At 49.1% G+C, this 14,338-nt stretch overlaps 1 protein-coding gene across 2 annotated transcripts; it reads right to left on the bottom strand.

Annotated features, from left to right (window-relative positions):
- Positions 1 to 1,522: 1,522 nt before the first annotated feature.
- Positions 1,523 to 11,492, bottom strand: LOC132765314 (zinc finger protein 25-like). Of its 2 annotated transcripts, none has more exons than XM_067465235.1 (5): positions 11,409 to 11,492; positions 7,612 to 8,206; positions 5,141 to 5,223; positions 4,655 to 4,775; positions 1,523 to 3,392 (listed from the first exon to the last, which is right to left on the bottom strand). In XM_067465235.1, the coding sequence occupies exons 2-5, from the start codon at positions 8,186 to 8,188 to the stop codon at positions 2,005 to 2,007; spliced, it is 2,169 nt and encodes a 722-aa protein (XP_067321336.1). In that variant the 5' UTR covers positions 8,189 to 8,206; positions 11,409 to 11,492; the 3' UTR covers positions 1,523 to 2,004. The 2 variants fall into 2 exon arrangements, with proteins under 2 accessions (XP_067321336.1, XP_067321337.1); XM_067465236.1 differs by having other exon boundaries at positions 11,368 to 11,476.
- Positions 11,493 to 14,338: the final 2,846 nt, after the last annotated feature.

The raw sequence follows: 14,338 nt of genomic DNA, 5'->3' as shown, positions 1-14,338 counted from the left end.
ACCCACTCCCCAGAAATTTTTGATTTCCAAAACTGTTTACAAATAGATTACAAATTAGTTCCATCTTCTTCTTACTCCTCTCATGGTTTCTGGTCTTCTTCATCTCGTTTCCGTTCAGCTGCCATTGCCCCCTGCACCTCCTGCTGCCATCTCCTTTTTGGGCGAGACTCTCCAAGCTGTGGCCACCTTCAGCAAAGTCTTTATTAGTCCCTTGGATGCTAGCCCAGTGGAGACAATTCCCACCCCCACCCCATTATTTTGGGAGCTATGTTGATTTATAGATCATGGTCACTAGTAGACACACCAGCCAGTTGATGGGCTGAAGGGAGGGAGTAGAAAGAGCAAGTTTTACTTTTAGATTTCAAACATGTAATGTCCCTTATACAAAAGAGTAGGAAAGTCTCATTCTTATTGTACATTGATTCTAATTACAGTGTTCCCTCACTACTTCGCTGTTTGCTTATTGCAGATTCGCCGTTTCATGGGGCGCAGCAAGGGAATATTGCATAGCTGCTCCCTGTTCCTTCCTTGCCAGGCTGGGCACCCAAGGGGCCTCCGAGGCAGGGAGCACTGGAGACAGCGAGGAGGCCACCGCCGATTGGGTGGAGTGTCCCTATCCTGTCTTGGAGGCCCCTTGGGTACCCAGCCTGGAGAGGAAGGGGTCTCCAAGGTGGGGAGCAGTGGAGGCGGTGAAGAGGAGGATGCTGCCACCGAAGAGGGCCTTGGCGGTGGCCTCCTCACCTCCACTGTTCCCCACTCCTTTCTTGCCAGGCTGGGTGCCCAAGGGGCCTCCGAGGTGGGGAGCAGTGGAGGCGGCGAGGAGGAGGATGCCGCCACCGAAGAGGGCCTTGGTGGCGTCCTCCTCGCCTCCACTGCTTCCTTGCCAGGTTGGGCACCCAAGGGACCTCCGAGGTGGGGAGCAGTGGAGACAGCGAGGAGGAGGCCACCGCCGATTGGGTGGAGTGTCCCTATCCTGTCTTGGAGGCCCCTTGGGTACCCAGCCTGGAGAGGAAGGGGTCTCCAAGGTGGGGAACAGTGGAGGCGGCGAAGAGGAGGATGCCGCCACCGAAGAGGGCCTTGGCAGCGGCATCCTCACCTCCACTGTTCCCCACTCCTTCCTTGCCAGGCTGGGTGCCCAAGGGGACTCCGAGGTGGGGAGCAGTGGAGGTGGCGAGGAGGAGGATGCCGCCACTGAAGAGGGCCTTGGCGGCGGCATCCTCCTCACCTCCACTGTTCCCCACTCCTTCCTTGCCAGGCTGGGTGCCCAAGGGGCCTCCGAGGTGGGGAGCAGTGGAGGCGGCGAGGAGGAGGATGCCGCCACCGAGTGGGCGGAGCATCTCCACCCTGCCTCGGAGGCCCCTTGGGTGCACAGCCTGGAGAGGAAGAGGCCGAGCCAGGGAGCAGTGGAGGTGGTGAGGAGGAGGAGGGCATTGCCAAAAAGGGCCTTGGTGGTGGCATCCTCCTCCTCACCGCCTCCGCTACTCCCTACTCCTTCCTTGCCAGGCTTGGGTGCCCAGCCTGGCGAGGAAGGCGCCTCCGAGGCAGCAGCAGAGGTGGTGAGGAGGAGGCCACCACGGAGTAAGGACACTCCAGAGAGTCCCTACTTTGCGAATTTTCACTTATCGCGGTGGTCCTGGAACGAAACACCCGCGATAAGTGAGGGAACACTGTACAGCCAAAATTTAATGTCTTTCAAAGTTCCATGCCTCTGCTGTACACAGTATGTATATGCTTTCTCTCCTGGAGCTTTAAGACCTGATTTGAGGATACAACTCTTCCCTCCCTCTGAGCAGCTTCTCTCCTCTGTTTTATTTCATCCTTAACCATATTTTTCTTCTGAGTGAAACCTTGACCACACTCCAGGCATTTCCGTATGGGTTTCGGTTTACTACATAGTGAAGTTTGTACAACTCAACTCTTTCCAAAATGCAGGAATATGTAGAATTTCTCTTTCTATGAACATTCCGGTAATCTTTGAGGATTGATGTGCAGTTCAAACTCTTGTCAGATTCCAGGCTTTTTTACTTCTCTCCCTTGTGGGGTTTTTGGTGGCTCTTGGGACTGCCTCTCCAATGGAAGTTCTTCCCTTTCGTCTTCTATATGACTTTCCTGGACATTTTTGAGATCTGATTTATGGCTGTTCTGGTGAGCTGAAAGAACAGATTTAAGGCTGTAACTCTTCCCGCACTCCAGGCATTTATAGGGTTTCTCTCCTCGGTGATTGATTTCATGTGCCATAAGGCTTCTCTTCTCTGAAAAACTTTTTCCACACTCCAAACATTTAAAGGGTTTCTCCTGTGTGTGGGTTCTTTCGTGTCTGTTGAGGTCTCTTTTCTGTAAGAAACATTTCCCACACTCCATACATTTATATGGCTTCTCTACCATGTGGTTTTTTTGGTGTGTGTTGAGGATACCTTTTTGAGCGAAGCTTTTCCCACACTCCAGGCATTTATATGGCTTCTCTCCTATGTGGGTGTATTGGTGCAGCTTTAGTGTATTTTCCCAACGGAAACTCTTTCCGCACTCCAGGCATTTATAGGGTTTCTCTCCTCTGTGTTTCATTTCATGTCCATTAAGACACCTTTTGTCAGAAAAACCTTTTCCACACTCTAGGCATTTATATGGCTTCTCATCTGCGTGGGTTCCTTCGTGGGTTTTGAGGTGTGCTTTCTGAAAGAAACATTTCCCACACTCCAGGCATTTATATGGCTTCTCTCCCACGTGGATTTTTTGGTGTGCATTGAGGACTCCTTTTTGAGGGAAGCACTTTCCACACTCCAGGCATTTATATGGCATCTCTCCGGTGTGAGTGTATTGGTGCAGCTTTAGTGTATTTTTCCAACAGAAACTCTTTCCGCACTCCAGGCATTTATAAGCTTTTTCTCCTCTGTGTTTCATTTCATGTCCAATGTGACTTCTCTTATCAAAAAAACCTTTCCCACACACCAGGCATTTATACGGCGTCTCTTGCGTGTGGGTTCTTTCGTGTCTGATTAGAGTTCCTTTCTGAAAGAAACATTTTCTACACTCCAGGCATTTATATGGCTTCTCTCCCGTGTGGATGTTTTGGTGTGCATTGAGGACGCCTTTTTTAGGGAAGCATTTTCCACACTCCAAGCATTTATATGACTTATCCACAATTAGGTACTTTTTGTTTTGTGTAGATGTCTCCTGGAAGAAGTAATTTTCATAGATAGGACTGTTTCCAACCTCCAAACTTTCGTCTATTGTCTCTTCGATTGTGATTTCCCTGATGTCGACAGGACACCGGTTCTTGTTATATTCTTCTGCTTCCATTTTTAGGTTTCTTTCTTCCTCCATTTTACTTCCCGCTGTTTTCAGCCACATTTTATTTGGAGCTCCCCCATTGTCACTCCCTTGTCCATCACCACCTTGAAAGAAGAAAAACAAAAAGTACGAAGGCATCATTGTTTGAGTCCACAGTTCTCTCTGGATGTAGGTGAACTACAACTCCCAAACTGAAGGTCAATGCCCACCAAACCCTTCTAGTATTTTCTGTTGGTCATGGGAGTTCTGTGTGCCAAGTTGGGTTCAATTCCATCGTTAATGGAGTTCAGAATGCTCTTTGATTGTAGGTGAACTATAAATCCCAGCAACTACAACTCCCAAATGACAAAATCATAATTTTTTGAGTGATGGTCACTCTTTGTTGTGTTGTGAGACATTTTGTTGCCAAATTTGGTGTGATTTCGTTCATTGGTTCTTTTGTTTTTAAGGTACTCATTATGACCAGAGAATTTTTATATATAGAGATGGTTGTATTTTATGATATGTTTTATATTGTTTTGGCACTGAATGCTTGCCTGTTGGAAGCTGTCCTGAATCCCTCTTTGGAGGTTGAGAAGGACAGAATATAATGTTTTAAAAAATAATAATAAAAAAATAAGTCACCCCACCATAGTATCATCTACAACAGGAAGTGATGCAACTTGCAACCCGAAAATACCTGCCACCATTTGATTCCCAAACTTATTGACCTCTTGGTTTCATAAGGCTTCCATTTACATCAATTGCAAGTGTTCTCACAACACTCTGAAGACGTCCAGATACTATAAATAAATGAGGGGTTTTTTTTGTCATGTCAGAAGCGACCTGAGAAACTGCAAGTCGCTTCTGGTGTGAGAGAATTGGCCGTCTGCAAGGACGTTGCCAGGGGACGCCTGGATGAATTGATGTTTTATCATCCTTGTGGGAGGCTTCTCTCATGTCCCCGCATGAGGAGCTGGAGCTGATAGAGGGAGCTCATCCGCCTCTCCACGGATTCGAACCTGCGACCTGTCGGACTTCAGTCCTGCCGGCACAGGGGTTTAACCCACTGCGCCACCGGGGGCTCCAATCAATCAATAAATGGGTTAAATAATGTGTATAATTTACAACTGGTCTCCAAATCCCTTACTATGTAGCCACCCTACTAAACCATGTTTAAGTAAGCATTGAGTAAATGTCCCACTGAAGAGTGGCTCCTCAGAAGTAGTGTCCAGAGGGGAATAGTTTCTTCCAGCCTGTTAAGGAATCAGAAGTACTGGCCATAGGTGACTCATGTTCCTGAACTATGCAACATGACTATAGAAAAAAAAATATATAAATTCCCCAAACTTAATTTTTAGTAATCAGGAGGCTGAGGGATTCTTACCCAGAGAAGCCACCATCCGATAATTTTCTTCCAAGACCTCCCAGTGCAGGGCGCGTTGATCCGTATCCAGGAAGGCCCACTCCTCTACACTGAAATGTACTGCCACATCCTCAAATGTCACCTGAAAGAAGAAAGTTGGACACACAAATCATTAGTGCTTCTTCTACTGCTAAGAAGAATCCTGATCCACTGAAAGCCTGAATACAGAATTCAAAGAGATAACTTTTAGGAGTAGCCACCCCAACTTTCCTGTGCTGGGTATTCTGAGCAAGTGAGAAGCATCAGGATGGAAAAGGAATTCATGTTGTCGCCTGCAACAGTTGTGGGATGTTTGTGTTCTTGCCCAAAGACCTCACAACCTCTGAGGATGCTTGCCATAGGTGCAGGTGAAATGTCAGGAGAGAATGCTTCTAGAACATGCCCATATAGTCCGAAAAATCTACAACAACCCAGTTTTTCCACTATTGTCTGCTGTCTTCTTCTTACCTGATCTTGCTGAATGGACGCCACTTCTTCTGTATCAGAAATAGTGGAACTGTCATGTCTTCCCAGCACTCTTGTCTCGTCTCCTGTGAAATAGCAAACGTAGGAAGGGAAGGGAAGCTGGATTTCTTTATTTGTTTTTCAAAGCTCATTTTGAGGTCATAAAGTGGTTTACAATTTAAACAACACAAAAAGGGAACAAGAAGACATCCTCAAAAGTAAGATCAGAAGGAACTAGAAAGTGTTCTATATGGTACAAGCACTCAAGAGATGCAGCCCATTCCATACAATAATAATATGGATGTAAATATTCTTAAATAATAATAATAATAATAACAATAATAATAGTAATATAAACTTTATTTATACCCCGCCACCATCTCCCACACTAAAAAGTAGATGTGGCTCTTAATGAGACATGCCACATTATCACAGGGTAAGCATCCCAAGCTCTGAAGATCATCTAGGAAGGAATCCCACTGGAGCATTGCAGCGCACCCAAATACCTGGGAGTCACTCTGGACCATGCTCTGACCTACAAGAAGCACTGCCTGAATATCAAGCAAAAAGTGGGTTCTAGAAACAATATCATACGAAAGCTGACTGGCACAACCTGGGGATCACAACCAGACACAGTGAAGACATCTGCCCTTGCGCTGTGCTACTCTGCTGCTGAGTATGCATGCCCAGTGTGGAACACATCTCACCACACTAAAACAGTGGATGGGGCTCTTAATGAGACATGCCTCATTATCACGGGATGTCTGCGCCCTACACCACTGGAGAAATTACACTGTTTAGCTGATATCGCACCACCTGACGTCTGCCAGGAAGTAGCAGCCAATAGTGAAAGGGCCAAGGCAGAGACATCCCCAGCTCATCCTTTGTTTGGGTATCAGCCAGCACGTCAACGACTTAAATCAAGAAATAGTTTTCTAAGATCTACAGAGACACTCGCTGGAACACCTCAGCAAGCGAGAGTCCAAAAGTGGCAGGCTCAAACCCAGAACCTCAATCAATGGCTGATACCCAATGAGAGACAGAAAACTGGGCGACTTGGAAGGCGCTGAACAGACTACGCTCTGGCACCACGAGATGCAGAGCCAACCTTCAGAAATGGGACCACAAAGTGGAGTCCACGACATGCGAGTGCGGAGAGGAGCAAACCACTGACCACCTGCTGCAATGCAGGCTGAGCCCTGCCACATGCACAATGGAGGACCTTCTTGCGGCAACACCAGAGGCACTCCAAGTGGCCAGATACTGGTCAAAGGACATTTAATCAACTACCAAGCTTGCAAACTTTGTGGTTGTTCGTTTGTTAAAAATGCAATACAACTGTTTGGTTTTCTCCTGACACGATAAATAAATAAATAAATAAATAAAGGCCCCAAAGGGTTACATGAGGCCAAGCCCAGTAATACATTACAGCAAAACAAATACAGAACAACAAAAACAACATCACAATAAAATAAGTAAAACGTAAAAGTACAATAAAACAGTGCGAAGTAACAAAACGAAAAATTAAAAACGCAATGGGTAACGCAATGGGTAATGCAAGTTAATCATGAGTCAACAGTGTGATGTGGCGGCAAAAAAAGCCAATGGGATTTTGGCCTGCATCAATAGGAGCATAGTGTCTAGATTTAGGGAAGTCATGCTCCCCATGCTCTATTCCGCTTTGGTTAGACCACACCTGGAATATTGTATCCAATTCTGGGCACCACAATTCAAGAGAGATATTGACAAGCTGGAATGTGTCCAGAGGAGGGCGACTCAAAGGATCAAGGGTCTGGAGAACAAGCCCCATGAGGAGCGGCTTAAGGAGCTGGGCATGTTTAGCCTGAAGAAGAGAAGGCCGAGAGGAGACATGATAGCCATGTATAAATATGTGAGAGGAAGCCACAGGGAGGAGGGAGCAAGCTTGTCTTCTGCTTCCCTGGAGACTAGAATGCAATGGAACAATGGCTTCAAACTACAAGAGAGGAGATTCCATCTGAACATGAGGAAGAACTTCCTGACTGTGAGAGCCGTTCAGCAGTGGAACTCTCTGCCCCAGAGTGTGGTGGAGGCTCCTTCTTTGGAAGCTTTTAAACAGAGGCTGGATGGCCATCTGTCAGGGGTGATTTGAATGCAATATTCCTGCTTCTTGGCAGAATGGGGTTGGACTGGATGGCCCAGGAGGTCTCTTCCAACTCTTTGATTCTATGATAGGTATATGGTCACTCTCCAAGGAACAATGGAAGAGCCAAATTTCAAGCTGTTCTTGAAACATTCTTAACAAAATAGCTGTTCAAGACATGCATTTTGGGGGACATAATAGAAGATCACACGATTGGGAGATCTTACCCAGTGGAGATGCCTCTCTGCTCTCCTGTAGCAAAACAGCCATAGAAACATGTATTTGGGGACACAACAGAGACCCGACATTTGGAGGAACCTTGAGAGCAAGGACCAAGCAAAAGACCTCTCACCTGGTGGAGCAGCTCTTGTGTCCTCCTCTTCCTCCAGCTTGATCCGCCTGGAAGGGAAGCCCTGGCTGGTATCCAATGGGGCCTCCTGGGCCTGAAGGACCTCTCCTTCCTTCTGCTCTTCCTGCAGTGCCTTCTCCTCTTCTGCCCGACTCAAGAGGAAGCCTTCAGCCAAGGCCACGGCCTGGGAACTGGTCTCTGCCCCACATTCCCTCACCCAGCGCTCCATCTCAGGAGGGAGGATGGTCAAGAACTGCTCCAGGATCACCAGGTCCAGCATCTCCGCCTTGGAGTGTTGCTCGGGCTTCAGCCACAGGCGGCAGAGAGAGTGGAGGCGGCTACAAACCTCTCGGGGCCCCAAGGTCTCCTCGTAGCGTAAGCACCGGAAGCGTTGGCACTGAAGGTCTGCACTGAAGGCCTTCTCCTGCAGAGCATCCTGACCCATTCTGCCTGGGAACCCAACACTTCTCCTGCCCCACATTTCATTGGGCTCTCCTCCTCCTTCAGGGCTGGTCTGGTCTGGCTCCTCCATCTTCACTCTGGGCTCCATCAGGACTGAAGAACCTCTTCCCTTCTCCATCTGAACATGAAGCAAAGGCTACGCAAGACAAAAGGGAGGTGAAGGCCAGGTTAATGATCCACTACCCTCAAGACAAAAAGGGTCTTTACCACCCATTTTTGTGTTGCTACTCTATGGCTTCCCTGTAAGAAAAGCAGAGCTCTGGCAATGTAGAGCAAACTACATGAAGAAACACTCTGGGAATCCCTTCGCACTGCTCTTCCCTTCCCTTTCTTCCCACCTTCAGCCCCACTTCCCTTGTTTCCCTGTATACGTAGTTCTGAAACTGAGAGGAACCCTGGGAGTTGTAGTGTGGCGAAGGCTTTCAAGCCTTCTCTGCCAAAGAGTGCTGGGGCCTCACCAAACTCCCCCTCCTAGGATGGCAGACCATTCAGACAAGCAGTCCAAGTGGCTCCAAAGTGTGTTCATTCTATGACTCAGATGCCTCATGTGAGAACATAACATGCTCTCATGACCAACTCTAAAAGCCTCTTTCTTTGGAGGCTTTTAAGCAGAGGCTGGATGAAATGCAAAGATACGGAATGGGGGACATGTGGCTCAAGACCTTGGAGTCCTCATGGGCAACAAGTTAAACATGAGCCAACAATATGATGCGGTGGCAAAAAAAGTCAATGGGATTTTGGCCTACATCAATAGGAGCCTAGTGTCTAGGTCCAGGGAAGTCATGCTCCCCATGCTCTATTCTGTCTTGGTTAGACCACACCTGGAATACTGTGTCCTATTCTGGACACCACAATTGAAGGGACATGTTGATCAGCTGGAATGTGTTCAGAGGAGGGCAACTAAAATGATCAAGGGTCTGGAGAACAAGCCCTATGAGGAGCGGCTTAAAGAGCTGGGCATGTTTAGCCTGCAGAAGAAAAGGTTGACATGAGACATAGAATCATAGAGTTGGAAGAGACCTCGTGGGCCATCCAGTCCAACCCCATTCTGCCAAGAAGCAGGAATATTGCATTCAAAGCACCCCTGACAGATGGCCATCTAGCCTCTGTTTAAAAACCTCCAAAGAAGGAGCCTCCAATTAAGTATGTGAGAAGTAGTCATAGGGAGGAGGGAGCAAGCTTCCTTTCTGCTGCCCTGGAGACTAGGACGCAATGGAGCAACGGCTTCAAACTACAGAAAAGGAGATTCCACCAGAACATGAGGAAGAACTTCCTGACTGTGAGAGAGGGCTGTTCAGCAGTGGAACTCTCTGCCCTGGAGTGTAGTGGAGGCTCCTTCTTTGGAGGCTTTTAAACAGAGGCTGGATGGCCATCTGTAAGGGCTGCTTTGAATGCAATTTTCCTGCTTCTTGGCTGAATGGGGTTGGACTGGATGGCCCATGAGGTCTCTTCCAACTCTAGGATTCTAAAAAGGAAAGTCAAAAAGGCACCACATTTCCTATATAAACTTGCTCCCCAATGGTTCCAACTTCAACCCTTCTTTTCTCCCTGGTCTCCTTTCTCTCCCGCCCTTGCCCAGTCTCCCAGTTAGGCTTTGGAGGTGTGCATGTTCTTCCTGCCTTGGATCTGGCTGCCTCCCCTCCTCCTCCTTGCCTTGTGTCCCTGCAGCACTTGCCTCTCTTTCCTTCCCTTTTGGAGCCTTAGAGCCCCTTCTTCTCCTTCCAGAAGGGAGGCCAGGCTGAAAGAAGGGAGGGAAGGGAGGGAAAAAGGAAGGAAGGGAAGGGAGGCTCAAGGAGGAGAGCAAGGAGGAAAGAAGGAAGGAAGGGATGAAGGGAGGGAAGGGAGGCTCAAGGAGGAGAGGAAGGAGGAAGGGAGGGAAGAAGGAAGGAAGGAGGGGAGAGGGGTTCAAGGAGGAGAGCAAAGAGGGAAAAAGGAAGGAGAGAAGGGAGGAAGGGAAGGGAGGTTGAAGGAGGAGAGGAAGGAGGAAGGGACAGAAAAAGGAAGAGATGGAGGGAGGGGAAGGGGCCCAAGGAGGGGAGCAAGAAGGGAGGGAGGGAGGGAAGAAGGAAGGGAGGAGAGAAAGGAGGGAGGGAGAGAAGAAGAAAGGAGAGAAGGAAGGCAGGAAGGGAGGGTGGAAAGGAGGGGTAGAGGAGGGAGGGAAGATGGAAGGGAGGGAAGGGGCTCAAGGAGGAGAGCAAGGAGGGAGGGAGGGGGAAAAGGAAGGAAAGGGGAGAGGGGCTCAAGGAGGAGTTCAAGGAAGGAAGGAGAGAAAGCAGGGAGGGAGGGCTCAAGGAAGGAAGAAGGAAGGAGAGAAGGGAGGAAGGAGGAAAAAGGAAGGAGAAAAGGAAGAAAGGAAGGAGGGTGGGAAGAAGGAAGGAAGTGAGGGGGGAGAGGGCTCAAGGAGGAGAGCAAGAAGGGAGGGAGGGAAAAAGAAGGAGGGGAGGGGGGCTCAAGGAGAATAGCAAGGAGGGAAGAAGGAAGGAGAGATGGAAGGAGGGGAGGGGGGCTGAAGGAGGAGAAGAAGGAGAAAGAAGGAAGGAAGGGATGGAGGGAGGGGGGGCTGAAGGGGAAGAGGAAGGAGGGAGGGAAGAAGGAGAGAATGGAGGGAGGGCGGAAGGGGGGCTAAAGGAGGAGAAGAAGGAGAAAGAAGGAAGGAAGGGATGGAGGGAGGGGGGGCTGAAGGGGAAGAGGAAGGAGGGAGGGAAGAAGGAAAGAGAGAAGGAAGGCAGGGAGGGAAGGGGGGCTCAAGTATGCGAGGAAGGAGGAAGGAAGGGATGGAGGGAAGGGGGGCTGAAGGAGGAGAGGAAGGAGAAAGAAGGAAGGAAGGAAGGAAGGAAGGAAGGAAGGAAGGAAGGAAGGGATGGAGGGAAAGGGGGCTGAAGGGGGAGAGGAAGGAAGGCAGCAAGGGAGAGAAGGGGTGGGTCAAGGAGGAGAGCCAGGAAGGAGGAAGGGGAGAAGGAAGGAAGGAGGGGTCAAGGAGGAGAGCAAGGAGGGGAGAAGGAAGGAGAGAAGGAAGGAAGTGGGGGGCTCAAGGAGGAGAGCAAGAAGGGAGGAAAGACCCTGGAGGGAGGGCACAACTGCAGAGCCCGTCTGGTCCCCGGGGGGAAGGCGAGAGGGGCGGAGAGGGAAGGGGGCCGGCTGGGAAAGAGGGAGGGCCAATGCAGAGCCCACCCTGGTGTCCTGAGCTTGCTGGGAGTTGTAGTCCGCAGCCCTTCCTCCTGTCCCCCGTTTGGCCTGTGTTTGGCCAGCCTCCCTTCCCTTCCCTCCCCTTCCTTTCCCTCTCGTCCCCCTCCTTACCCTCCAGATCTGACTGAAGATGGGGCGCAAGGGGGACTCACCGCCTGGCCCTGTTTCAAGGGAAGAGATGGGCCAAGCCGCGCTCCTGCCTCTTTGTCTCTGCCACTCTGCTCCCGGGATACCTGCTGCTGTGGGCGGGGCCTCTCCTCCCCGGACACGCCCCCTCCCCACCGCCCTCCCCTTGGGACCCCGCCCCTTGGCCCTTCCTGCCCTTTTCAGTGGCCTTGCTTGACCCCTTTGGGGCCCCTCCCTCCTCCTTGACCCCTCACCCTGGGAATGCCCCCCCCCCTTGAAAGAAAGAAAGAAAGAAAGAAAGAAAGAAAGAAAGAAAGAGAGAAAGAAAGAGAGAAAGAAAGAAAAAAAGAAAGAAAAAAAGAAAGAAGGGAGGGAGGGAGGGAGGGAGGGAGGGAGGGAGGAAGGAAGGAAGGAAGGAAGGAAGGAAGGAAGGAAGGAAGGAAGGAAGGAAGGAAGGAGAAAGAAAGGAGAGAGGGAGGAGAAAGGGAGGAAGAAGGAAGAAAGGAAGAAGAAGAGAGGGAGGAAGGAGAAAAAAGGAAGAAGAAAGAAAGAAGGGAGGAAGGAAGAAGAAAGGAAGGAAGAAGAAAGAAAGAAGGGAGGGAGGGAGGAAGAAAGAAAGGAGAAAGAAGGAAGAAGGAAGAAAGGAGGAAGGAAGAAGAAAGAAAGAAGGGAGGGAGGAAGGAAGGAAGGAAAGAGAAAGAAGGAAGAAAGGAAGAAGAAAGAAAGAAGGGAGGAAGGAAGAAGAAAGAAAGAAGGGACGGAGGAAGGAAGGAAGGAGAAAGAAGGAAGAAGAAAGAAAGGAAGAAGAAAGAAAGAAGGGGGGAGGGAGGAAGAAAGAAAGGAGAAAGAAGGAAGAAGAAAGAAAGAAAATGAATGAATGGTTTCGGTGGTAGTTTTTGGCCATGTTCCAGAAGCATTCTCTCCTGACTTTTCGCCTGCATCTATGGCAGGCATCCTCAGAGGTTGTGAGGTCTGTTGGAAACTAGGAAAATTGGGTTTATACATCTGTGGAATGTCCAGAGTGGGAACTCCAGACAAGAAACAATCAGGGACAGCTAATCATCTCTCAACAAAGGATTCCCCCAGGCAGAAATAGGGCACACCCTCTTTTCACTGTTGAGAAAGGAGATCAAAGCGCAAAACACCAGTTTTGGAAGCGAAACAGGGTCAGCCCAAATTAGTATTTGGGTCCTGACGGACATCACTTTTGTCTTTCTCTGAGGATGAGAGGATGTCACGCACACCAGTGGGGTTCCAAGGCCAAGTGGACCGGGCTGTGGCACAACTAATTAGTAGCCAGCTGCATTAAATCACTACTTACTGAGAAGTCATGAGTTCAAAGCCAGCCCGAGTCAGAGTAAGCTCCCAACCATTAATAATCTAGTTTGCTGTTGACCTATGCAGCCCAAATGACAGTTGCATCTGTCAAATAGGTACCGCTTTATGCGGAGAGGCTAATTTACTCGTAATTATTACATCATAAAACCTTCCAGCAGCGTGCATAAGAATGAGGAAGTACTCCATCAAGGACTTGGTATCACAAGTGGATAGTGAAGCAGCAGCTCCCCCTGTGGCCAGAATTGGACATACCCTCATGAAGCTGGAAAGCTGGAATGTTAAATTGTGTCTGTCTATATATGTTGTATGTCTGAATGTTTGCCATGTAAAGGTAAAGGTTTTTCCCTGACATAAAGTCCACGGGTTGGTGCTCATCACCATTTCTAAGCTGAAGAGCTGGCGTTGTCCGTAGACACTCCAAGGTCATGTGGCCGGCATGACTGCATGGAGCACCATTACCTTCCCGCTTTCATGCTCAAGGGGATTTTTCTCCTGAGTGAAGGCTTTAACACTTCCCACCCTCTTGGTGTGTGTATGATTTCTCTCCTGGAGAGTTTTGAGACCAGATTTGAGGACACAGCTCTTCCCATTCTCTGAGCATTTAGAGCAATGGTTCTCAACCTGTGGGTACCTTGGTGTTTTGGCCTACAACTCCCAGAAATCTCAGCCAGTTTACCAGCTAAGGAGGCTGTTCAGGTCCTGAACCGATGCTTGGCAGCTGTGATGTCTGGATGAGGCCAAACAAATTGAAATTGAATCCAGACAAGACAGAGGTCCTCCTGGTCAGTCGCAAGGCCAAACACGGCATAGGGTTACAGCCTGTGTTGAATGGGGTCACACTCCCCCTGAAGACGCAGGTTCGCAGCTTGGGAGTGATCTGGGATTCATCATTGAGTCCTAGAACCCCAGGTTTCAGTCTAGGTCCAGGGAAGTAATGCTACCCCTCTATTCTGCTTTGGTTAGACCACATCTGGAATATTGTGTCCAATTCTGGGCACCACAATTCAAGAGAGATATTGACAAGCTGGAATGTGTCCAGAGGAGAGCGACTCAAACGATCAAGGGTCTGGAGAACAAGCCCTATGAGGATCGGCTTAAGGAACTGGGCATGTTTAGCCTGAAGAAGAGAAGGCTGAGAGGGGATATGATAGCCATGTATAAATATGTGAGAGGAAGCCACAGGGAGGAGGGAGCAAGCTTGATTACTGCTTCCATGAAGACTAGGATGCAAAACAATGACTTCAAACTACAAGAGAGGAGATTCCATCTGAACATGAGGAAGAACTTCCTGACTGTGAGAGCCGTTCAGCAGTGGAACTCTCTGCCTTGGGGTGTGGTGGAGGCTCCTTCTTTGGAAGCTTTTAAACATAGGCTGGATGGCCATCTGTCAGGGGTGATTTGAATGCAATATTCCTGCTTCTTGGCAGGGGGTTGGACTGGCTGGATGGCCATCTGTCAGGGATGCTTTGAATGGGGTTGGACTGAATGGGGTTGGACTGGATGGCCCATGAGGTCTCTTCCAACACTTTGATTCTATGATTCTATGATCTCTGGACCCACAGGTTCAGAACCACTGATTTAGAGGCTTCTCTCCTCTAAGATTCACTTCATACACAAA

Source organism: Anolis sagrei, chromosome 2 (genome assembly GCF_037176765.1).
Source record: "Anolis sagrei isolate rAnoSag1 chromosome 2, rAnoSag1.mat, whole genome shotgun sequence".
Taxonomy (NCBI): domain Eukaryota; kingdom Metazoa; phylum Chordata; class Lepidosauria; order Squamata; family Dactyloidae; genus Anolis; species Anolis sagrei.
Note: the sequence above shows the minus strand (reverse complement) of the source record. Positions and strands in the feature narration are given on the sequence as shown.